The sequence below is a fragment of the Ambystoma mexicanum genome, chromosome 3q, assembly GCF_040938575.1.
Source record: "Ambystoma mexicanum isolate Mex_15411 chromosome 3q, UKY_AmexF1_1, whole genome shotgun sequence".
NCBI lineage: Eukaryota > Metazoa > Chordata > Amphibia > Caudata > Ambystomatidae > Ambystoma > Ambystoma mexicanum.
In genome coordinates, this window is record NC_090926.1 from 762,574,959 (window position 1) to 762,601,898 (window position 26,940).

General features: G+C 46.8%; 1 protein-coding gene across 3 annotated transcripts in view; it reads left to right on the forward strand.

Moving 5' to 3' along the window:
• Positions 1 to 15,831: 15,831 nt before the first annotated feature.
• Positions 15,832 to 26,940, forward strand: part of RECQL5 (RecQ like helicase 5) — a 1,190,108-nt gene continuing 1,178,999 nt past the window's right edge. For 2 of the 3 annotated variants that reach the window (XM_069654764.1, XM_069654765.1), the window contains exon 1: positions 15,832 to 17,353. In XM_069654764.1, coding sequence (XP_069510865.1) covers positions 17,227 to 17,353 — 127 coding nt within the window. In that variant the 5' untranslated portion in view covers positions 15,832 to 17,226. The remainder of the gene's footprint in view (positions 17,354 to 26,940) is intronic. The other variant, XM_069654766.1, reaches the window with a different exon arrangement.

The window sequence follows — 26,940 nt, forward strand, 5'->3', positions numbered from 1 at the left end:
CCCTCGAACCTCGGAGAAGCAGAACCTGCAAGGAGACAAAAGGAACATCATTAGCAGCAGCATCTTACCTGCAGTCTTCATCTTTAAACACTCGCAGCTACTGAGAACAGCTTCCTCGAATCTGCACGCCTCCCGGACAGAACGACCTGAAAGAGGAAGATAGAGGCAACATTAAAGAAAGCTGTAGAGACATTTACAAATTACAAACTGCTCAAAAGGCTTACCTGGCTGGTCGCCTCTCAGCTGGCACCACTCCGGACATTCCACTCTCGCTACAAGGAAGGAAAACACAGGTTAGCAAAGGCAAGACTTTGCAGCGCTGCGCATATCGCTTACTTACCGCGTCATAGCACTCTTAAAGGATAGTTCCGGGACTTTTTTTTTATTGTTCCTACGGTTCGGCCATGTGTTTTTAAGCATAAATCGGTAGATCGTAGAAAACTTTCCTATGGACCTTACCCGACTTTTCGTCCATTAACGCACTCGAAATCAGCCGCCATTTTCTGATAATCCTATCATTTCCCCCCATCGCCCTGGCTCACCTGCTTTTGCGGCACTAAATCAAATCCCCCGCCCCTGAGCCTGACATCAGCAGACGCGTACCGCCCATTTCCCAACGCCAAAGCACGTTACGTGTCAACAATCGCTGCGCCTCAGCTAATGACGTGTCGCCATGGAAATGGCAGGACGCCTCTTTCCTCAATAAGTATAAACACACCGTTTCACAACACACAGCAGCAGATTTTCGATTCCATTTTTCTCTCTGTGTTACTTTGAGTATTCTGTGACTCGTTTCTGTGCTCTGGTCAGCTACCTTCGCCGCTTCTAGGCCTTGTGAACACCTGTACCATCTCTGTAAATTATTTTACTTTCTTTACCACACAATGGCTACAATAATGCCGTATATGTACGAGCCCGAGTACACAGAGGAAGAACTACTGGAAAGGCAAGCACGCGGAAACGATGGGGATTCGGACAGCAGTTGGGAGGACCAGTCAACGGATGAAGAGCCTGGACCATGTCGCATGGACGGCGTCTCCACCTGGTGCACGTGCAATCGGTGCGAGCTAATGCCAACTGAGGAGGAGAACTGCTGCTGCCCTGAAAATTCCGGGTGCTTGGCCTACATTTCGGAAGGCGAGCCAAGTCCGCAATGCATCACCGAGCTGCCAGAGTTCAGGGAAGCCTGCCTCTCACGGACCGTGTTGAGGATGATGATGGTGCTTATGCACGAACTTCGCGGCACTGTTCGTCCGCGTAATCCGAGTAACGAGTAAGTATACTCTGGTTGTGATGTCAGTGATGCCACTACTATTTCATGGTCGTCTCCCACATATAAAATTACATCTACATATCATTCGAATGCATGTAAATTGGTTCCATATTGTGCATTTTCTAGATAGAATTTTTTTCAAAGCAGAATGACATTTTTTACCTGAATCGACAGTGATAAGAAAGTTTTGTCATTTTAATACAGTTTGAATATTTCATTTTCACAGGTGGTACAGGCTGGTTGCCTATCGTTGCTTCACTTGGTGGCTTCACGGGAGGCTCGGACACCGCGTTCGGAGAGTAATACCTGCCTGTGCGGTACTTGCCATTAGACAACATTTCCCCAGCGACAGTGGACAATACCGCGGATTTTCCCTGAATGTGCTGCAACCGGAGCTTTACAATGTGTAATGCTTATTATTTATGTTCAATTGAAATTAAGATCTAAAATAAAACCCAACATATATTTTAACAATGGTTGTTTTGATTTTTTAAATGAATCTAGTGTGTCTCCATTGAATAGTCTTCCTGTGCCTTGTCTTGTCACACCACATGTCTCCATCCAGCATCCTCCCTCACGCTGGCCGCCCACCTTCAATCCACATAACCGTTGAACCCATATGCAGCAGACATACATATGTTATTTTGCGGGTTGGCATCAAGCCTCCCGGCCTTGCCTCCTCCCCCAAAAATACTTACCACACCACTTTGTTCAAGCGTTGGCAATAAAAGGCCGTTGGATTTTATTGATACAAAACATGGTTATAGGTAAATAATCAATATGGTTGATCATAATAAATCATCCTTTTGGGCACCGGGTACAGAGATGACCCCCTTTGGCCCGTGCCGCCTTGCCACCACAGGCCAGCCTGCTGCTGACTAACTGCCTAGGCATCCATGGTCTCCAGGGTGAACTGCACCCATATATTCTCCTGGGAGGCTGAGGTATTTATAAACTCACCCCCCTGCCTTCCATGTACTAGATCCTGCAGCCTGCCTCTTACATGCAGTTAGATGGCCTCTCCTTGGTGAGGCCCTGCGGCAAACGAGTCTTGTCTGCACGACCACCGCCCCAATCCACCCCCGCCCTATCAAAGGCAGTTCGCACCGGGGTACTTGTGCTGGCAAGTGGAGCTGTCAGGGAGCGATAAAGGCCAAGAGGTGCCAAATAGCATGTACACTTCAAAGTGGTCTATGGAGCATGGGTTGTTGTTCCCATGTCTACCTCCAGACCCCGTGTCTCCTGCCAAGCATCCCCCCTCACGCTGGACGCCCCCCTGCAATCCACATAAGTGTGTCTCCATTCACGAGTCTTCCTGTGTCTTGTGTGCACGACCACCGCCCCAATCCACCCCCCGCCCTATCAAAGGCAGTTCGCACCGGGGTACTTGTGCTGGCAAGTGGAGCTGTCAGGGAGCGATAAAGGCCAAGAGGTGCCAAATAGCATGTACACTTCAAAGTGGTCTATAGAGCATGGGTTGTTGTTCCCATGTCTACCTCCAGACCCCGTGTCTCCTGCCAAGCATCCCCCCTCACGCTGGACGCCCCCCTGCAAACCGCATAATGCCACGACATATACACGTCATTCACAAACACACCCCTGTTTCGAATTCTTTATAACCCACTTCATATTTCTAATGAGAACTTCTTTGCGCTTTGCTAGTCAACCCGTGAAGGTGCTGGTTATCTGCTCTTCGTCTCTGTGAACTTCCGTGACCACTTTGAGGAAACTCGTCAGTTTGCAACCTGTGAACTGCTCCCTGTTCTACGACAAGAAACTACTCTGATCCCTGCATCTAACTGTTTGTTCGTCAAGGAAAGGCCATGTACCATAATCATTTTGCGTCCAATTTCTTTTCGTTCAAGACAGTACATGCAAGGAACTAGTCACATGTTCTGAGTTTAGTGAAATTATTTTTCTATTTTTTTAAAGTTATTCAAATACTTATCCGCATGTGAATAATGTGTATAGTTCCAAGAACCAAAACGAACCTTGCATTTAACCTTTTATGTGTCATTTTATTTTTTAACACATTGGTATTCATAGAGAATTGTTGATCTTTACTTTTCAGAACTTTCCACAATGCCTGCCTGTTCCATTGGCGGATGCCCTTCGAAGACTCATAGTAAATCTGAAGGTACTATAATGCATGTTTTCCCTAAGACAATAGATCAGATAAGAGAATGGGTCCGATATTGCGGATATCCACCGTCTGAGCTTGAAAGTAGAGTCCTAGAAGTCTTTGCGGACAAGAGGGGTGATCGATACCGCATCTGCAGCAGGCACTTTACCTCTGACATGTACTCCACATCATTGCTAATAAAGAAGAACACACCGCGAGCGAAGCGAAAATTGCTCTCAACCGCTATTCCTACTCTATTCGTCCACATCCCTCCACTGGTGAGTCAAGTTTACGTATTTATCTCTCGGCCTTGCGGTAGTGTGTAGCATTAGCTAACAATAATTTCCCCATTTATGTATCCACTCAATATGAAGGCGGAAGATTCTCCATCCGTGTCGTTATTGCAGTCATCAGCCACTTCAAGCGCCTATCGGGTAATCTTACTTAGCTATTCTGCCACTGACTTGTTTTAGGCATGTAAATCAATAGTTTTAATTTATCGTGTGATTATTTTACCTAATGGTACACCCTTGTACTCGTCCTCTAGTCTTTGTTTTCAGTTATAATTATTGTTATCCAAAATAATGCAAGTACTGTCTTTCAGGGAGATGCTGAGGAGTCCAACGCATTGACGACAACCGTTGATGTCACTCAGATGCTCGAGGTACGTTTCCGGACAGTTCCATCGATGGAGATCATCAGATCTTGCATTCTTGTAGCGTGATTGTTACACACAATGTTTCTTTCGTTTTTAGCCATTGATATGTCCTTCTGTCGTCTCCCTCCTATGTGTCTTCTTTTTTCAATATTGTGTTCATTACTAATGAAAGTCCTATCTTTCAGGGAGTCGATGGAGCATTAGTCCAAGAAGAAGGGGGAGCATGCAGTTACGGGTCGGCGCAACAGCTTGCAGAAGTGTGCACCGCATTTACATCGTCCCTTGATGTTCTTATGCATTTCGAGGTATGGATACTGACAGTTCGATCAAGCGAAATCATATGACGTGATTACATCCGCTATACTTCCTTCTTTATTAACGCAAGTACTATGTTTCAGGGAGATGACGGAGCTTCTTCTACAAGAACATCACCCCTAGTAGTTGATGCAGATCTCTGGGTGGTGACACTTCCAACGATCGAGCAAATCGAATCATATTTAGATATCCATTATTTATTTTAGACAACTGATCATTTGTGCAGGTCTATTTAGATGAGCCGTTGACGCCTGCACAAAGTGTATGTTCTTTTTAACAAAATAGAAAACCATACTAATGCAATTACTGTGTTTCAGGGAGTTACTGAAGCATCATCTTCAATAATATCATCAATGGAAGTCAATGAGGAGCCCGAGGTATGGATCTTGACAGTTCCATCTAACTAGATCAACAATGCGTGAATAATTGTCGTTTGAATGTTCTACACAAAGCGTTCATTCGTGTTTTGCTATTGAGATGTACGTGGGTATGGGTCCCCAAGTACATTTTGTGTTTTCAATATTATTATACATACTAATGAAAGTTCTATGTTTCAGGGAGTCGATGGAGCGTCAGTGCGTGATGGATGTGCTTATCATGAAAATATAGTCGTTGCAGCGCAAGAGGAAGTGGAGACATGCACACTCGAGTCGGAGCAACAGCGTCCCGATGTTGAAGTTTGAGGCAAGAAAGTTTCAAAGAAAAGAAAGCAAAAGAAGGTTAGTGTCCTGGTCACTATATTATGTTGTTTTTCACTGTTAATAGTTCAATACTGTAAGTTGGGTTTAAACTGAACATCCCTTTTCCAATCTGTCCTCTAGTTGCGAGTGGGTGTACGAACTAGATCTACACAGACAGTGAAGCGAACGAGAGATGTTGCTTGTCAAACCTTTTGGCAGGGACTTGAGACTGGAGATGCATCGTGCCAATGGGAAGAATATGAAGTGATTGACAACGGAGCTATACCACATCCAGCCATTGATAGTGAATGTCCTCCTGGTAGTTCGGATGCAGTCGGAGATCAATTCACAGAATCCATACCCGCAAAAACTAAGACCGCGAGAAAGTTGAAGAAATTGTTTTATTCACCCATCGCCGGAGAAGGAACAGATGTTGCAATGGAAGAGAATGAAGTGGACGACAATGAAACACCATCAATATCACTGAACATAGCGGAAGACGATATCAGAGATTCTACCTTTCATGTGAGTGACATGTCCTCAACGTTACAGGCCGAACCAGCTGGGATGCAGAGTGACAGTATAAGGAAAGAGGCCAAATTCATTGTATTCGATAGTTGTTTGATTGATATTATTATTCGGATGAAATGTGGGCATTCGGTTGGTGGGGAAGTATGTGGGGAGCCATTGATTAATGTGACTCGTGCAATTCGAGGCACTAACCTTAAAATACATGCCACCTGTACAAAATATCATCCTTTCTCATGGTCTGCACAACCCATGCTGGGGCAACTGCCAGCAGGCAATCTACTTTGTGCAGCGGCTGCACTTTTTAGTGGTTCAAGTTTTAAAAAGTTAGAGTCTTTCTTTCAGTTTGTGGGAATCCATTTCATTGCGAGAACTCAGTTCTACAAATACCAAACCGATTATCTATTTCCAGCCATTAGCGAAGCTTGGAGAATGGAAAAAATGTCTATTGATAGTACATTCGCGGGCAAACGGTTCAGGCTAGCCGGTGATGGACAGTGCGACAGCCCAGGATTTTCAGCCAAGTACTGCACCTACCACTTTCAGGACATGGAAAGTAAGAAAATTGTGAGTTCGGTGGTCGTGCAGGTGTCACAAAGTACATCCTCAGTGGCCATGGAGAAAGTTGGCTTTGTAGCATCATTGCAAGAACTACAATCGCGGGGAATGGTGATCGACCTGATAGCCACGGACAGACACGTTTCAATTGCCAAGACAATGAGAGAAGAGTACAAAAATATAAATCACCAATTTGACGTTTGGCATCTTGCAAAAACAATCAATAAAAAAATGTCGGCTGCAGGTAAAAAAAAAGATATGCAAGGTATTTCACAGTGGTCCAAGTCAATCAGCAACCATCTTTGGTGGAGCTCAAAACATGTGGAGGGTCGTTGGAAATTCTACTGGAAAAATGGCGGTCAGTAATGCTACACTGTAGCAACGTTCACCGCTGGACCACAAACCAACATTTCCACAATTGTGAACATGGCCATTTGTCCACAGAGGAGGCATGGAAGAAGAAGTGGTTGATTCCTTCATCACCCACTCACAAAGCCATTGAAAAGATTGTATTTGATAAAACTATAACAAGAGATTTGAGGGGACTCACGGAATTCTGCCACACAGGAGATTTGGAGGTGTTCCACAATATGTGCCTAAAGTACAGGCCAAAACGATTGCATTTTGGCATGGAGGGCATGATAAATCGGACTCTTCTAGCAGTCTTGGCACATAACCATAATGTTGGCCGTCAACAAAGTAGGACGACCGGAACTTTAGGGACGCTTCGCTACAATAAGGCCTTCACTAAAAGAAGTAAACAAAGGGTGATCAAACCAGTGTTTCAGGATATGCAATATGAGTTTATTGAGAGACTTATTGTTGATGTCCTAGATAGGCACATACATGGAGTTGTGAACGAACCTGTGCAGGGGACAACTGCATTGCCACCCAACATTGCCTCTGTTCCATGTCCACCTAAAGAAGAGCTCATTGAGAAATACACATCACGGTTTAAATGATTGTAATTTGATTGTCTGTTCTCTCGAGTCTCCTCATGTCGCAGGCCCATTGAATATGTGTATCTATGTAATGTGTAAATGAAAGTGATTGCTCAGTGTACATGCAATGTGTCTCTCCACCGTTGCCCCTCCCTTCACCGTGCAGTTGTGCGAACCACCCGGGTGTCACCTGTGACTTTGCTCTGGAGTCTCCTCATGTTGCAGGCCCATTGAATATGTGTAGCTATGTATTGTGTAAATAAAAGTGATTGCTCAATGTACATGCAATGTGTCTATCCAACCTTGTTCATTTGCGCATTAAATTAAACCAAACAGTAATATAAATCATTTTTCAAAAAATATAGAATGTCTCCGTATTTATGGTTCTCTGGGGCTGCAAATGCACGCAGACAAAATGCAAAGATGGAGTGTAAATTTCAAGTCCTGTGAGATGGCCTTACACTGAATGTAGCTAACTAGGAATGTGTGCTCGTTCAAAGTGAAGGTCAGCTGCTTTGATTTTTTGCTCGGGTGCCGGAATGGTCCATGACTCAGTATAAGGTTCTATTGTTATTTGACCTTGACAGGCCGGGACCATCCCGAAAGACTTCTTTTTGGGGGTGTGGGGCAATAACGTAAGAAACGATAATGAATATAATTTCAGAAACGAAAGCCATTTAATGTTTGTTCATTAGAAGAAATAACGTCGGCATAGAAGGAGTGGTATTTCGGGGCTGCCCTACGCACAGACACAATGGAAAATGCAAATATAATGTAAGTAACTCTTTAGATGAGTTTATACCGCAATTTAATTACTATACAGTAGCTTTAAAGACGGGTTAAGTTGTACTTGTTCGTTCTATGTGGCATATTGTTTTGTACCGCACACTATCTTGAGGAGAACCATCTCCTTTTACGGAAGCACCTCAAAACCTTCCTCTTTGCTTCTGCTTTCTCTCTCCCTCTCCCCTGCTACAACTGGTCCACTGTCTGCGACCTCGGTCCTGGGCCCTTCCACTCTCCACCTGCACTGCCTCCCTGTCAACCCCTGCACTGGGGGACTGTCTCAGTATCCTACAGCCCCCCCTTGACGTATAATACCCAGTTGCACTGTCCTAGCTATGAAATAATTTCCCGACCTAATATATAAAATGAATAATTTTAATAAAGATCTGATTGTGAGACTAATTTAATTTTTTATGTTTTTAAAACAGGTACATCCTTCATTATTGTATGTGTCACGAGTACCAAACACCGGCGGATGGCTTTTATAACCGCCAGTTGCTTCTCCGCGTGAACAACGTTACCACCCTGACCATTTTATGGGACGATCGCCAAGTACAAGTATGCCCTTACGCGGTACTAACGGCTAGATGCAACATACAGACCGTTGTGGTGGCCTAGTGCCTCGTTGTTGGAACAGCCATGCGATTATCAGTGCGACCGAAGAGCTTATTTTATCGTAAACCAACACCCTGTGTACTGCACACGAACATCGCTTGCCTCAAGACAAACTATTTTGGATCGAGAGCAAAGAAAAATGCAAATCGCAGAATATTCTCTAAACATTTGATGTCCAATAAATGTACTTTGCCAAATGGACAATCTTGCCGTTTGCTTTTAAACCACAGTTTCATATTCCGAATTGTGGCGCTGTATTGTGAGATGATCTAAGACCCTGTGTACAGCAAAGGAACATTGCGTGCCTCAAAACGAACTTTTTGGAACGTGAGCAAATAAAAATGCAAATCGCTGAATATTCTCTAAACATTTGATGTCAAATAAATGTACTTTACCAAATTTACAATCTTGCGGTTTGATTTAAAAGTACAGTTTCATATTCCGAATTGTGGCCCGCTGTGTTGTGAGCTAATCTGTGTTGGTTTCCGGGTTCTGTGTGTAGTCGCGTAGAAGACGCCTGGGCGCGTTTGCCTACGCAGCACAGTCACGTCACGGATAGAGGCGGGGAATATGAATGTTTTGATAAAGTCTGTTTCAGGGGCGGGGGATTTGATTTAGTGCCGCAAAAGCAGGTGAGCCAGGGCGATGGGGGGAAATGATAGGATTATCAGAAAATGGCGGCTGATTTCGGGTGCGTTAATGGACGAAAAGTCGGGTAAGGTCCATAGGAAAGTTTTCTACGATCTACCGATTTATGCTTAAAAACACATGGCCGAACCGTAGGGACAATAAAAAAAAGTCCCGGAACTATCCTTTAATGCGCCATCATTTACCAGCGGGGCTCAACCAAGCCAGTCCGCCGCGCTGAAGCTCTGCATACCTAAGGGAGAAAAAAGAGACATTTTAAACAAAGAAAGGCATGCAGGATAGCAACAAAACTAAATAACAGCAATAAGATCTACCTGAACAATATCAAACGGGCCGGCGTCAGTGAAGTAACTGGACCGCACTCACCCATGAAAGACAACGCGCCCCTGCAAAGAAGGCAGGATGGAGAGCACGCCTAATTCTACCACAAGGTGAGGAGAGGGCGCCAGAGGGACTGAAGTCATACGGGTGTGGAGGGAGGATACTTACCCCAGTAGGTCAGTCTTGAACACAGTCTTCCTGTATTTTCAGGCAGAACCTTCCCCGCAGACCACATCTGGGCAAAGCTGAGAAGCATACCAGTGAGTAACTCGGCTGGGTGGCGTCCCTGTGGACACCAGGTGAGCATAACAGGTGCCGGGTCCGCCTTACCAACATCCAGATGAGGGTCCTGAAACGTATACGCCCAGCGCTCCAACTCCACGTCCTTGAGAGGCAGACCCGCCTGGAGTCGAGCGGTAAGTGTCCATGTGTACTGATTGGACGCAGTGCATATTGAGGTGTGCCAGGAGTGTGCAGGTTGGACATATGTCTTGAAAGGGCCATGTATGGATGTGTATGTAGAGGGACAGGAGCATGCCGCATGTGAGTGCAGTCATGTGTGAGGCACATCAATGGTGTATGTGTTGAAATGCATGATGCACGAATGCATGTGGGGATGCACACATGTTAGCATTTCTGTGTATGTACTGTGGCATGGTTGGAGTGTGACACATGGATGCTGGTTCCACCTTCATGTACGTGCACAGTGTACATGTGTGTGTGTGTATATTTGACATGTGTTGGACTGTGATACACCATGGATGCATGTGACACCGACATGTAGGAGGCTGATTGGCAGATGTGACATAGTTGCCGATGATTTCAAAGTGACAGGTGGTGGAGATGTACAGATGCATGTATGTCTGGTGGCGTGTGTGCATGTGTTCCGAACTCCCCGTGTTGCATGTGACGGCAGCATAACCTTCGGATGCTCATGCTGTTGTATGTGTATGGATGGTGCTGCCTGCTCCAACATTCCTGTTAATTTGTGCATGTGTGTGGGTTCAAATGATATGTGTGTTGGGGAGTGTAATGCCATCTGTGAAGTTTGACACTGCCACTCATGTACAACTGTCATGTGTGTATCAGACCATTGTACAGTGCCCTCATGCCTGTGTTCTGTCTCTCCCTGTCTGCAGCTTCAACTGATGAAGAGGGCGGAGACGGTGCTGTGAAGCACAGCGGCAGGGATCCCACCGCCAGCCGGAGACGCAAGGCCCAGCTCCCCTCCCGGGTTGTCATCTCTTTCGGGGAGTGAGGAGTCTGGTGCCGTGCCGCGGCTGCCGAGGGTAGATCCAAGAGGCGGAGGTCAGAGGTGGACTCCTCGGCACCTGAAGGGCCAGCTGAGACCCCACAGGGGCCTATGGAGGAAGATGGCACGGAGTCATCCAGGTTGGTGGGGGGTTTGGTTGAGGAGGAGGCTGTGGAAGGCCCACGCATGGGGCCTGGAGGGGGGCATTCCATTGGTGCTAGTGGTGCAGTCCAGGGCCAGCGACAGGAGACACAACAGGCCGCCGCAGAGGTGCCTGCGTGTAATCCTGTCCCTGATCCTGTGACTGCATCATCCCGCTCCAGCAGGGATGCCTTCGTCCAGACCCGTTTTCAGGGAGGGGATGCACGAACAACAACTGGCCTTCCTCTCCCTGCAGATGTGGCTATCCGGGACCGGGTTGAGTCTGTCCTTGCTGGGGTGGCGATGCGTCAACGTGGCATTCAGGATGACGTGCAGGGTTCTCGTGTGGACAATGCACGTCATTTTGAATGCCTCATTGACCGCGTCGACCTACCAGGACGGGTCAGCAGTGCTAGAACTTCTATCGACCCCCTCCTCAACTGAACCCCCTATGCGCCAGTCGTCCTCCGTGCCATCTTCCTGCCCACGTATCACCTGGGCACCCTGTGGAGCTGGCCCTGACCCAGCTGCCAGGCTGGTGGAGGACACATTCCTGCCACAGTCGGGAGTCGGAGGTCCAGCAGGGGTGGCCACCCCAACAACTGGACCCCAGCAGGAGGAGGACGTGCAGGCATCGACAGGCAGGGCACATGCACGGCAGCAGCAGGCTCAAGGTGGAAGCAATGATGGCTCGGGGCCATCAACATCACAGGGGCAGGCATCGGCCAGAGGGCAGGAGGACCCTGGATTGGGTGTGTCTTCCTTGTGGCAGCGGTTGGGCCGGCAAATAGATGCGGAGCGGCGGCGAACGCCATGCGCAGGGCATTGAGGCGGGCTGAGTGCCTTGAGGCAACTCGCAGAGAGTTGGAGGAGGCCATGGCTGCATCCCTGCGAGACCTCGGGGGCAGGGAAGAGGCCCGCCTACAGGACGTTGAAGAGAAGTTCGAAGATGCCCTGGCCCGGGACATCAACAAGTGAGCTGTTGGACTTGCCCGCCGCCTTTGTACATAGTTCTTTAGGGTTAGGTTTCATTTGTTTTTTCTTTATTTTGGAGTTCATGGACTTTGCTCCACTTTATGTACGTAGTTATTTTTTTAAGATTTTTGGTAGGTTTCCTTTTGTTTGGGCATCATGGACCCTTTGGACTTTCACTGTATATAGTTCCACACTTGTACATACTTTAGTTATTTTGTCATCCCATGGATCAATGGTTTCTTTTAATGTTTTCATTGACTTTATTTGTACATTTGAAATGGACAACTTCCGTTTATTCCTCTTGTGGATTTTTGGTTTAGATTGGATTTCTTTTTATTTTGGATTTCTTCATTTACAATTTTGATGTTTCATGATGTTTTTTCTTTACATATTTTAATACAAATCATATTTCTTAATTATTGGTGTTGTGTACTCTCATTGGTTTTGTGCATGTCTCAATGAGCATTGCCTCAGTCATGTGTTGCGACTCTGTGGTTCTGGTGTACTTTTATGCATGGCCATGGTGGTTCTTTTGAGGCTCTCATGGCATGGGTACTTTGGGAGTGGGTGCAGTGGATGGTTGTGTTCTTGTACTGGGGGGTCTGGGGATTTATGTGGGCATTAGGCCCATGGGTCTCTTTTGTTAGAACATGGTGTTTGGTGGGGCACGTATCGGGGCCTTCTGGCAGGTGCCCATCATTGGTTGGGGGACATGAGTCGGGGCCTGCTGACAGGTGCCCATCAATGGTGGGTGGGTGTATGGGTGGGGAACATGAGTCTGTGGCCTGCTGGCAGGTGCCCGTCAATGGTGGCTGGGTGGGGGACATGTGTTGGGGCCTGCTGGCAGGTGCCCGTCAATGGTGAGTGGGTGGGTGGGGGACATGAGTTGGGGCTCACAAGTGCGCTCGCAAGTGCATGGTTGTCAAGACTTGATGGTCGTGTAGATGATGAAACCTCCGTCCCCAAGTACCACACGAACAAGTATAGAATATAACTGCCCGTGCAATCTTTGGGGCCACAGGTGTGGAGTACCGTCAGCCTGGAACCAGGAACGCTGGAAGTGAACCCCCTGACCACTGTAAGGCAAGCAACTCGGTTAGAAAAAGCAAGGCAAGACAGTGAATGGTTACAAGGACAGGTCACACTCTTTCTTACCCCAATGGCAGTGGTCAGATACCCTGGGTGAAGTACTGGGCAGGATTCTATTATGGTTGACGGCGGTAGGCAGCAGATGGTAATGTGGCACTCTTGATTGAGAGAAACATCTGATTTTGCTAAGAAACGTGAGCAAAGTACTGTGATGGGAAATCCGTAATCAGTCCAAGATGAAGTCCGTGGTCAGAAAATCGGCCAGTCACGACAATAACAATGGATGATCCAAAAGCAAATCCGAGGGAAAAACCAAGTTCGAATTTTGATCCAGGAAAGATCGCCAAAGCAAAGGTACCGAGGAGAAGCAGAGCAGGTCCGTGAAGGCAGTCGGTGATCAAGGATTCCAAGGAACAGAAGCAGGGAAAGCGCTCAAAACTCAAAACTTGCCGTAAGCAGCTGTGAAGCGACGTGTGAGCGTTTGCTTGAACCTTTTGAAAGGCAAAAATTCATGTGAGTGCGTCACATGTTACGCTCCGTGTCACGTGAGCGCGTCAATGCTTCCTTCCTGATCACATGATGCGTGCTCCTCGTCTCGTGTAACCAATCAAGCCTGTCACTTCCTGATCACGTGTCGCTTAACGTGACGGGGCCCAAAACCAATCCGAAGACCATGAAGTGGCGTGAACAGTCTCCATGGTAACCGCCACTGGAGGTAAGGGGCTCGTGTCGGAAAGGAGTTTCTCTTGAGTCGTTTGCTATGCCAACATGAGCTGTAGTCCAACCGCCGTCGGGAATTACATGGGGACATGGTGTAGTGCGATGTGTGACCAGGGACTTGACAATGGTGCCATGTGGGCTGCCTGCAGGGCATGGTCAGGGGTGTAGGGTAGTCCCCTATGGTGTGGGCTGCCTGCAGGGCATGGGGAGGGGGGAAAGGGCACTCCAGGGAGGAGCCACAATGCCAAATCGCATGTGAAACTTCTTGCGCACCCCCGAAATACACGTAGCCCGTTCGCCCAAGGCCTATCGCATGTGAAACTTCCCACAAACCCCCAAAATACACGTACCCCGTTCTCGCCAGGACTATCGCGTGTGAAACTTCCTGCGCACCCCCGAAATACACGTACCCCACTCGTCCAAGGCCTATCGCGTGTGAAACTTCCCGAGTACCCCCAAAATACACGTACCCCGCTCGCCCAAGGCCTATCGCGTGTGAAACTTCCCACGCACCCCCAAAATACACGTACCCTGCTCGCCCAAGGCCTATCGCGTGTGAAACTTCCCACGTACCCCCGAAATACACATATCCCAATCGCCCAAGGCCTATCGCGTGTGAAACGTCCCGCGCACCCCCCGAAATACACGTACCCCGCTCGTCCAAGGCCTATCGAGTGTGAAACTTCCCGCGCACCCCCGAAATACACGTACCCCGCTCGTCCAAGGCCTATCACATGTGAAACTTCCTGCAAACCACCAAAATACACGTACCACGCTCGCCCCAAGGCCTATCGAGTGTGAAACTTCCTGCACACTCCCGAAATATACGTATCCCGCTCGCCCAAGGCCTATCACATGTGAAACTTCCTGCAAACCACCAAAATACACATACCCCGCTCACCCAAGGCCTATCACATGTGAAACTTCCCACGCACCCCCAAAATACACGTACCCCTCTCGCGCCAGGCCTATCGCGTGTGAAACTTCCCGTGCACCCCCGGAATACGCGCAGGCACCCCATTCACCATGGGCATGCCTCACAGGCAGCCCACTCACCCTCCCCATGCCCCACAGGCAGCCCACACCACAGGGGGTACTTTTTCTACACAATTTACCTGATGCGAGCGGGGTACGCGTATTCCGAGGGGTGCGCAAGTACATTTTCACGCATTTTGGCTGCCGTGAGCGGGATACGCGTAGTATTTTCATGCGATTAGTGGCCCTGTAAACTGGTCCAGGGTTAATGCGGCCCTTTGAGCCGCATTAGGGATTTCAACGGCTTTCCCTTGCGCAAGGGGCGTTCTTCGGGGTGTAACTGGCGCTGCGGGATGTTCGCTCAAAATGGCTTGGAAATTCCATGAATACGCGGTGCGCCAGAATGCTGTTTAGCGCACACGGCTGGCGCACCATGGCACACTCTCCCTCTCTGCGCTAAAATCTATGAATTACCCCCAAAATGTGCAGCGAACAATAAAACTTTAGCATCAATACACCATTTGGACCAATGCAAGTAAATGGAGAACGGGCAAACCTCCCTCTCTTGGGTGCGCAATATACCCCTTAACTGTTCTCAAATGTTGGACAAGATGATTGAGAGATACGCATATATTGTACTGGTTGTTGGGCTATTAGTGGAACTTTTCAAATGTGTTTCACCTATGGCTTTGGCACTATGGTGTACTTCATTGTACAACACTCATAAAGCTTTGGCTGCCAAACAAAAATCATTTCTCGTCCTCTAATGCTGGAGACCACCAGTGATGATACGTGCCCCATGTCCTGTTCACTATCACTGCTAATTTATATCACAGACACACGCTATTTACCAAACTAACGATAATGATATTATTGAAAGTTATGTAAAAAAACAGTATATTCTGTACGAAAAACACAGAGACCAGAGAGCACTTTAAATTGGTGCAACTAATATGAATGTGAAATGAAATATCATTTATGTGAACCCTTCCCTCCCCCTCCCCCATTCCATCCATCCCATTCCGTACTCGAGAGCCATTTTCGGTTGCAAATGCTGCTGGTTGCCTAGGAAAGTGAGGGATTCCATGAGTGCTTTATCCATCAGCATGGGGCCCAGGGTTTACTCACAGTATGGTGGAATGTTAGCCCTCTAATTCTTTATTAGAACTCTGCTGTAAGAATACGTTGCATGAGCACAGCGTGTAAATCACGTGAATTAGAACGCGTTGCTAGGTTCTTTCCTCTAGCGGAACCAGCGCATCAATGGGAACCCAACTTGGAAAAGGACCACGAAGTAGAGACAGGTGGTGGGACACGATCTGAACGGATAATCTGAGAGCACGCCAGCGCAAAACAGATATTAGTAGAAACTAGAGGTGTACGAAGGTGGGACTAAACGAGATTGGGAGAGAACTACATTTAGCGTGTATGGGGCAATGAAGTGACACGTTCGTGGATTTAGGGCGAGGATAAGAGGCAGAGGAAGGCAAGTGGGGACACAAGAGCGGCGGAATCGCGGGGAGGGCGGAAAAAAGGGTTGTCGTACTTGAATGAGTGGCTTATTGAGAGGAACTGCTCCAGGTTAGGAATAAGCCAAAGGCGGTGCCAGGGAGAGACCAAGAGACTGTGAGAGATACTTGGTGGGAAAGGTGGAGTAAGAAAAAGGGGAGCACCAGAGAGAAACCAAAAGAAAACCGGGGACCACCAAACGGGAGACAGAGCCGCAGGCTACCACAATAAGTGGAAATGGAGAAAAAAGGGTGACCACAGCAAAGGAGTGATAAAGAGAATACGGGGACTGCACATAAGATACTAGAGTGGTAAATATCAAATAAGCAAGACCACTGGAGTACATTTAGGAGAGTGGAAATAAGTGTTATAAAGGAAGTGAGGAACTGAAGAGAAAACAAGAGGCGTGCATTGAGGAAAGATCACTTTGTGTGTGAAGTAGGATTGCAAATGAAAGATGACGAGCGACATGAGAGGCATTTGATACATGCTCACCAGTTAACAAGAGGGAAAAGAAGACGAGACAGACAGCACCGACCCTTCATTCCATGATTTCTGCAGACGCATAAGGTGGCACTGCCAGTGCGCCCAGCGGAGAGGGGGAAGTACAGATTGGGTACCACGCAGCCAGTTCAAGACATTTCGCACCAGGATAATCTGCTTGCATGTCCTTTCATGTAGAAATCACAGAGGGCTTCCTAAAGAGAGGCTGTTTGCGTTACCAGAACCCAGAGGTGGCACGAGTCATTTGTCCAATGTGAGCTGCCCCCCTCTTTAATCCATCCGCAAGAAACTGTTTCTTCGTCATTTTTTGTGTCCATGTGACAAGTCCTAAGTGATGGACGGCGTGATGCATGTTTTTTAGTCCACGTGTTTAACAGTTATTGCCGTTCATCATTGACACTCTTGGGCTCTGGGTGCTGTTGGATGTCAGTAAAATTTGTGTATATGCTCTTTAGGCAACATAATGGATCAAGCCCTTGTTGTCCCCTGAGGCTAGGTATATCTGGAGCAAGTTGGTCCAGTGGTTTTGGTAACCTTGTCAACCCACAGAGCTCTCTGTTTGCTGCTCTCATCTCTTTGGATCCTCTTTCTTCTGGCGACTAAGCGCCCAGTTAAAATGATGAATGCCACCACTTCATCTTCTGGACTGGATGACAAGATCATGGTGACTCTGAAGAAGGTATTTGGGTTTGACACCTTTCGAACAGTTCTGCAGGAGAGTGCGGTGAGGACCGTGGTGGAAGGTAAGGGCTGCTGACATCTCTTTAATATAACATGTTGACTAGAATATTTTTAACACTGACAAATCCACCATAGCCATATCTCATCTCCTTTTCACATTGTTTCCTGCACAAGTCAAATTTGCTGTGGATCGTCTTATGTAACCTAACATGAGCCAATACTAGAGTGTGACGGTTCCATACGTACTACCAGGCGAACATCCCTTCTTTATATGAATGTTAAAATTGTTGGAGTACAACATAGTATCTTGGACAACGGTTTTCTTGCTGCTACATTGGTATCTGAGAGTATCCCTTGAATTGCCTGAATTTTACTCTGTTGTTTGAGGCTTTGGCTTTCACAGTCCTTATTGCTTAAGCCTCTTTGCTTTGAAGCAGGTGTAGGATCTATACCAATGTCTCTTGCAAGTGACAGAACTGTGTTTCCCACCCTGCACCATTACGCTAACTTTCAATTCATTTATATTCTTTTTGTGGTTTCTTACAGCATGCATCAGTTTGGATTGTCCCACTTTGCACTTTGTTCTTGATACATTTTAGATCTAGAGAACAGTAGTCTCTTGTGCTTTAAAATACTTGCTTTTCCTGACTTGCCCCATTTTGGTTGTCAACTTATTACCTTTCTTCAAGGATATCACTTGTAACGTAACATCTCACTATGTATCAACTTGATTTAACACATTTTCTTGATACAACTTTGTATTATTGATCAGCAGGGATCGAAATAAGGATTTGATTAGCAGAGGCTCAAAGTAGCTCCTGGGTATCCAGAATCAACCAGTAAGCAGGAGTGTCCTGCAACATCAATGGTATTGTGGCTGGCATATCCAGAAAATAGTTTGACAACGTGACACAAAACCTAGATAGTAAGTCCATACATAGAAGGCTGACGGGGACAGGTGGACTGATTAAAAATGGTTGCTCAAAGGTTAATGGTCCCAAAGATAATAAAAGAGTAATTGTAACAGCCAGTGGTCCAAATAGGATTTTGATGTGGGAGTATATTACTCCCTATTTTAAAGTTGGGGGTAAAAACGATTTTTTTAGTGAGTAAAAAGATGAGTCCCTTTCCCAATAGGAGTATTTTATAAAGGAGTACAAATATGTTCAACTACAAAACATATGTTTTTTGTGAGAAATACATTTTGGCACCAAGTTATTCATGTGCATTAAAAGATTAAATTTGACCTCTTCCATTGATATTTATATCTTATTTCTATTGCGCTGCGCTCGTGCACAAGTGTTTCAGAGCGTGACAAGGCAAGGGAGGGGAACAGGGGAGAACAAAATGGCGATCTTACTAGGCCCAGTGACATTGAGAATGCCCAAGTGCATGGGAGAGGTGGAGGGGAAACGTACATGGAAGGGGGAGAAGTGGAAAGTGCGAAGCAGAGGAGAAACAGATCAATAACAATAAATAATAAAGGCAACAAGCAGTTTTACTGCAGCCAGCAATTTGCAAGTGCTAGGTTTAAGGCAGCAGACATGGTAGGTCTGATAAGTGCAGGAAGAAAAAGGGGGGGGGGCTGTATGGGTACAGATACAGACCCCAGTGCAAGGGGTGGCCCGGAGACATTGCGGGAGGGTGGCAGGGTGCGCAGGTACCTGGGTCCAGGGGACAGAGGGTGGCCAGGTGCACGGTGCCAAGAGCGAACAGATCAGCAGGGGAGAGGGGGAGCGAAGGTAGAAGTGAAGAGGAAGGTCTTGAGGTGCTTCCGGAACCAGAGATGTTTCTCCTCAAGTTTTAGAGTGGCAGTGAGGCTGTTCGGCTGGTGCCTCCCTCTGGAAGACCGAGATCTACCCCCAGCTCGTTTCTTTGAAAAAAGACTGACCCTGAGGGAGTTGGAGGTAGAGGAGCGAAGAGCTCGATAGGGTAGGTATATGCAGAGGGATAGCGGAAGGTATTTTGTGTTTTATTTATTACTATAGTCGTTTCATTCTGTGGTACTACGTGAACTACTGGCTCAAACACATCCATGGATCTGTTTGGGTGAAAGCAGGGGCACACACTCCTGTGTGTCCATTTCCCATTTTAAATTTTATTTTGGAATATTTATACTCTCCGTTTTTTATTTTTGATATTATTTGTCTTTTTTTAGCCGTAAAAGTAGCCGATACACCATCTGTAGGGTTGCTAACAGCCAAATATATTCTATTCCCTTTACCCCCATGTTGCACACAGTGTCAGGTGAGCAATGAAAAGAAAAAGGTTGTAGATATTTCTGTGTACTCCTGCTGTTCCGTGTCAACCAATGCCATGATATACCTCCCCTCAGCCTTCAGTAAGACGCATTGGGTTTCGGGTGTCCATCACAATCTGCAAAAATAAGGGTGCTGATGTAAGTGCCTCCTCATCTCATGTCTTTTTAAACTAGAAAGGTTGGTGTGGAGCCTGTGCTTGTGGCAACACATGGTGACTTTGTTGTATGGTAGACTGTGGCAGTGATGTTACAAAGGATTGGGCAAAAGGATTATGGCCAGGGGCAAATGAGCTACCCTGCAGCGATGGCATAACTACTGTACAATTGAAAACCCAGTGCCCCCACCCACACGTCTAAGACATGGGGTTCTACTTCCTGAACCCATTGGTCCCCATTGCACATGGGGAGGGGGCTGCATAGTGGCCCAGGGGGAAACACTCACATTTATATTCCCTCTAAATCCTCCCGCACCCCTTCGCTGTCCCCTGGAACGTACATTCTGGTGTTTCTGAAAGCCTATATTCTCACTTTGTTCATAAGACTGGATCTGAAGTGCTAAATGTTTGTTTATTTTCTTCTTTCTCTTTACGAATGATGATTTATTTTCAAGTTTCTTTATTGGCATTTGTTATAAGTACAGGTACAACAGCAGTGAGGCAGTGGGTGCCAACTGTGGCATAGAGTGAACTTGTCTTTACAACGCCAGTCATTTAATTAAACAATAAACAACTTCAACATAAAACATTTAATAGTAACAGTGGTTGTCTCCAGGTGGTTGAACAATAGTCTATTTAGAGAGGGTCAACAAGGGGTGGGGAAGGAGGGTCAACAAGGGGTGGGGAATGAGGGAGTTCAAAGAGGGGGGATCAGCTATGATTGTAGCAGTGGTCTATTCAGGCGTCTTTGTGATGGTTAGGTCGATTAGCATGGGGGTGACTTGTTCAAGGGGGCTTATCATTGTTGGAGGGCTGGAACAGAGCCCATGTAAGGGCCCTCCAAGCGTCCAGTGCCTGACTTGCGTCTTCTGGGGACCTGGAAATGCCGTCCTACCAGGCTGAGCTTTCTGCCCGAACCCAGCGTTCCAGTTCGCTGTACCATGCTTGGAATCGTGGGCCACCCGGTCGCTTCCATGCCATTGCAATGGTCCTTTTAGTCAGGATGCATGCCATGTCCATGAGCTTTACGGTGTGCTTAATTTTGGCTAGTCTGGGGTAAGTCCCCAGGAGGCACTCTCCGGGGGTCCACTCGTACCTGGTCATGCCAGCCCTCCTGCAGGTTTGCTCCACTTCGGTCCAGAGTTGTCGGGCCTTGGCGCAGTCCCAGAACATGTGCGTTAGGTACGCTTTGTCTCTGTTGCACAATGGACAGTTAGGTTGGGGTTGCTTGTAGATCTTCGCTATTCTGTCCGGTGTTAGGTACGAGCGGTACAGCACGTTGAGTTGGATCAGTTTGAATCTGGAGTTTCTGGAAACCTCCTTGGGGAACGCCAGTGCTCTCTCCCGTTCTGTCATTTCCCGCCCCAGGTCTCTGTCCCATTTAACTTTTAGATCAGGGCTGCGGGGATTAGGCCTGTCTATTAAGTGACTGTATATCTGAGACACTGGTCTCCATCCCTCCCCCAAACTGTACAGTAGTGTTACAAAGGGGTTGGACTCAGGCTCCTCGGGCCATGTATCCCACTTGGTTCACGCTAGTTTCCGTATCTTTAGATACCAGAGGAATTGGCCGCTGGGTATGTCATCTTCGGATTGCAAGGAGGAGAAGTTTCGAAGGAGCCCTTGTTGTATAAGTCCCCCCCATGTGTACACTCCCTTCCTTTCCAAGTATCTTATGGTTGCTAGGTCGACACTGTTCTGGCACAGGTCGGAAAGGAGCGGAATGTCCGGAGTATATGCGTGCTTCAGGTGGAGAATTGATTTTATTCTGTGCCATATTCGCTTTCCCAGAGTGGCTAAAAAGGGCGTTTCACTTGGGAGGTGTTGGGGTGCCCAAATGAGTTCCTTCAGCCGGATTGGAGCAATTGGGTGCTGCAGTAGTGCCGTTTCCGGGGTGACATCATCAGCCAACCATTTGGCTACGAAACTGAGCTGCGCTGCCAGATAATACTTCTCCAGATCAGGGAGTTGAATGCCGCCTCGTCTGTGCGGAAGGGTTAATGTGGATAGTGCCATTTTATGTCTGCCTTTTCCCCATAAGAAGTCCTTAAGTATTGTCTCTAGTAGGTGGAAAAAGGGAGCTTTGATATAACGGAACACATTTTGGAATCCGTAGAGGAATCTAGGGAGAACAATCACTTTGATGATGGACGCCCTTCCACCTCATCGACAGTGGAAGTCGGGTCCAGAACCCTATCGATTTGCTTAGAGGGGGCAACGCTGCCGCTGTGGTGTTCTCATGCGTGAATTTAGGTGTGTGGTATATGTTGACTCCAAGGTAGCGGAGTGTGGTGAGGTGCCATCTCACCTCCAATGAAGGTAGGTCATCGATGTGGTGTTTTTGAGGCCTCCCAGTGGAAAGAGGCAGGATTTACTAATGCTGAATTGTATTTATAAAAAGGTAGCAGGCGCTCCTCTCCAGAAAGAACATGGCATGATAACCTGTTCTGAGATGAGTTTGCAGCACACGCTTTTTGCTCACTGTACCTTTCACAGATGGGAAATATCCATTTGCATATCAGTCTTTGTCCCGCCCACATGGGCAGTCCAGCACCGAAATGCTATGGCAATTCCTTTCTGAACAAGAGTACCACCAGCAACCCCATACACGTGTTTCAGCCTTGTTGGGCCTCATCAGTGAGGTGAAGCTGTGCTTCTCTGCTGAATTGTATACCTGATACTTTGGCAAAGTTGCCGAGGTCCTCCAGCATGGTCGGGACGTTCAGGTGCGGGTCTCTTAAATAGAGGAGGACATCATCCGCGTACAGGGATATTATGTGATCTATCCCGTCCAGTCGTATACCAGCATCAAAACATTGTTTTCTGAAATAGATGGCAATAGGTTCAAGCCCAAGTATGTAGAGCATGGGGGAGAGAGGGCAACCTTGCCTTGTGCCCCTTTGTATGTCCCACGCTGCAGAGATAAGCCGTCCGGATTTTACTTGTGCCTTTGGTTTGGTATAGAGGACTTTGACCCATCTAATGAATTTCTCTCCAAAGCCAAATTCCCAGAGTACCGCCAGTAGCCATGCCCCGAAGATGGAATCAAACGCCTTGATGGCATCTAGGGAAAGCGGAGTGTAGGATCCTCTGTCTAGGTTGGCCTGGGACATGACATGTTGGAGCCTGCAGAGATTGGCGCTGATGTTACGGCTTGGCACAAAGCCATTTTGGTCTGGGTGCACTACTCCCCCTATTACACTGGAAAGCCGCTTGGCTAGGATCGTTGTCAGTATTTTGACGTCGTAATTGAGCATTGCGAGTGGGCGGTAGGAGTCACAATCTCCAGCAGGTTTGTTGGGTTTGAGCATTGGGATCACCAGCGTTTCCCGCATACTCTCGGGTAGAATCCCCAATTCGTAAGCCTCCTGAAAAACCTCATGCAGCAGCGGTGTTAACTCAGGTTCATAACTCTTGTAAAATTTGGTGGGTAGCCCATCGCTACCCGGGGCTTTGCACATGGCCAGGGACTTGATCGCTTCAGTTATATCGTCCTTGGTGATGTCTGCGTCTAGGGCTTCTCTGTGTGTGGGCGATAGTTTAGGCAGTCCTATTTCGTCCAGGGTGTCTGAAATCTCGTCTGGGGGCACCTGGGTGTTGTGGGAGTACAGCTGGGCGTACTCAGCTGTACCCATAGTGACCCACGAGCACGCGGGGAGACTTTCGGTTGCTGGCGTTTAGTTGAGCCAGCCTATGATGCGTCTGCCCAAAGCTGCTTATTATTGTGTTCAGGATCCAGCTTCCATGAGGGGTGAGGGCCCGCACATGGTTTCAATCAGCCGTGGCAGATGGGTTGGTGGGTGAGGTAGCCCTGATTGTGCCCGATGTCGGAGCACTAATTGAGATGGAGGTTGTGGGAACAGAATCTGTTTCCCTTCCACAGAGGACGAACAGTAACGCGGTGCGATCACCGCCGTCGCAGCCGTGAGATCGGGACTATCAGGCGTATGCTGGGGTTATGAGCGCTGGCTTAGAAGGGAATGCTCTCATGCGTGTAATGGTGCTGCCTAGTTCCCTCCCAGGGGTCCTTTATGTGTCCGCCGGCTTGCGGGAGTGTGTGGCTTCGGAGGTGAGGGACAGCAATCTGAGGCAAGTTATAATGAGCGATTCGGGTCCTCGAGTACCTGCGGTCCGGATGTAGTTCACGCAGTCCGGCGCTCCGGGGGCACCGCCGTCCTCCGTCTCCTTCTGCCGAGCTTGTGGTCTGCTTGCTTGGAGCACTGTACCTCGGAGGCATGTCCTCTCCGATCCACCGGCTCTGGTGGACCCGCTCGCCGTCTCTGGGTGCGGGGGGCTCCTTCTCCCGCTGTTTCCTCTGTGCGTTAGTCGGCCACTGCTTCCTCACGAGCCAGCCCCAGGCCCATCCGTCGATGAGTCTTCGGTGTCCGTGGGGAGCAGCAGTGAAGCCGTGCTCGAGCCCAGAGGTTGCGGAGCTCACCCCTTGCTGCTTCGTTCGTGTCTGTCTCGCAGTTAGTCCCCCCAGTGCCAGAGCCGAGGGTAACAGCTGACCCGGATTTGCGCGCTTCGGTGAGCCTACAGCGCCATTTTGAAGGGCGCAAGGGGGCCTTGCAAATCAGCTGCTGCCGTGGTTTTCCTGGTCCGTTTTTTTATCGGAAGGGCGCTGGAAGGTAGGAAAATGGTTCCGCTAGCTTTATTTGAGTTCAGTTGATGCTGGATAAGTCTTTATCCGCCGGTGCAGGATCGTTTGTAGGATCTCAGACGGGAGCCGCGTGGATTCACGTCCTCACTGCATGCGCACTGGCCACGCCCCCTTCTTTCTCTTTAAAATAACCTTTAGAATGATGATGCGCCTGAGAACATGTGGTAGCAAAGTCCCTGCTTTCCCATCCAACTGTCGCTTTTTCTTTATTGCTGCAGGGAGGTGCTCAACAAAATTAGTCAAGACTACATTTTATGAGTCGTCTGCTGGATCACCCACTGCAGTTGATCTAGTATTCTTCTTTTTGTTAGTTTTTTGCTAATGTTCATGTTCAGATGTTATGTCTCTATCCCCTCTATTTGGAATCTCATTTGCGCAATCTGATGTCTGTTCTCATTGAAGTCTCGCTACTGCTGAGTTGGAATTGTTAAGCTTGACATTCGAGCAATGCTCATGCGATCTCAACTTAGATTTTGGAATGGTCTGTCCAACATAATATATAGTCCACACAGACATTTAATGGCATAAACAATATTCTTATGGTCTCAAGTAGCATACAATTTAAGTTTGATCTTTTTGCCTGTTTTAGGATGAAGTATGGCATTACCTTTTAATGATGTTGCAGTTATAACAGTTTAGACAAGGCTAGCAGCTCTTTCTCTTTTCTTTGTAAGTATTCTTGGTGTCCGATCTGATAGTTTGTACAAGTAAATCTCTCAAATACTGCTTACACGGGTGTCTCATTGAAAACTTATTGTAATTTATCACATGAAAACATCATCCAGTGTTTTGCGGATTCTCTTTTTCACCTTGGAAGATTGTGTATAATATTTCGTGACCTATACTAGTGATGGGGATTGTTTTGTGTCTTTCTAATTCTGAAAGCGGGAATCACAGGTCTTAGCTTCGCCATAAATTGATTACGTTTCTCTGTTGTGTATCCCTTGTCAAGTAATTTTTTGGTAATTGTCTCAAATTCTTGTTTACATTTTCCTTCATCGCTTTCTATGTGCTTGACTCTGAGTAATTGGCTGTAAGAAAGACTCCTAAGCGTGGCAAGTGGCTGGAAGCTGAGACGATGCAGTCAATTGTAACTATCTGTCGGTTTGTGTTGAATATTGGTCAAAAAGCCTGGTCTGTCGGGTTCAATCTGTAGATCTAAGAAATGTAAACCTGGGTTACCAATCTCATGTGTTTAATTGAATCCTTTATAAAATTGATTTAAGGTACTCTAGGAAGTTGATGAGTTTCTCTGTGTCTCTCCAAATCATAAACATGTTATCAATATATGGCCCCCAATACTTGATGTATTTGTGCCACACTGGGTGGTGAGTGATGTGGCCCCTTTCAGAATTTTAGCATAAAGCTGTTGTCATAGGATGATGCCATGGTGGCAGCCATTGGCATACCGGTTATTTGTAAAAAAAAATAATAAAATAAAACAAAATAAAAATAATTGTTGTCTTTGTACTTAAAGTGCGAGTTGTGTGAGGTAAACTCCAACAAACAATTCACACATTTTTTGACAGTGCCAACCCTTTCCTCTTGGAGTAATATCCGGTCTACAGCTTCTATACCCATGTGATATGGTGTAGACTTATAAAGGCTTTTGACATTTATTGGTATCAAAATATAATCTGCCTCTAGTTTGAGAGATTTAAGAAATTAGTGGCATCTTTAACAGTCTGTTTTTGTATAAGTGGTTGTAATATCGGGTCGATATAAATTCCTAGGGGTTGTAGAATACATGTGGCTTACACAATGGGTCAACCTAGTGGTTTATTGAGAGATTGGTGTTAATTGGGAAGAAGATAAAAAGGTGTTTGAATATAGATTACATAGAATTTTGGTTTTGTATTGTCATTGACCTATTCAAGATCTTCAGCCCATTGTAGTAGTATTTTTAAATTGTCAATGATCTCATGTACAGGGTCTTTTGTAAGCATAGACTGCAAATGTCTGTCATTCAGTTGTCTGTCACATTACTCTTGGTTGTCTTCCACATTCATAATAACTACAGCCCCTCCTTTGTCAGGTGGAAGAATTACTATACTATTATCTTCATATGGGCCTCTGATAACTGACATTTCAGTTCTCTCAGAATACTATGTAGTTTTTTAACAAAATTATTTTCAAATTGTTCAATACCGTCTCATGAAAAACATCTATAGTTGAATGTGCCAAAGGGGGCATAAAGTTTAAAATCACTTTCATTAACTTCCTCTCTTTGTTGTTGTGAATGATCTAAGCTAGAAAAAATGCTTTCAACTTCATTTTGCAGACAAACATGTTGATCTTGGTACTGTAAAGATTATTACTGTATGTTGAGACAAATTTGAACCCTTTCTGCAATGTTCTCAGCATTGTGGTACCCACCTTTATTCTTGATAGATTGACAACTAAGTTCTCAGTGTTTGAAACCTGGTTTGTATCGTCTGTTTACAGATGTTTTCTCCTCCCCCTTCAGGTTCTTTACTTCTTGTGTCCCTTTCTAAAAAAGTATCCGTGGTTCTGCGTTGTTCACGTATTGGATGTTCTTTGGAATGTGATTGAATTACACTTATTGTGCCATGA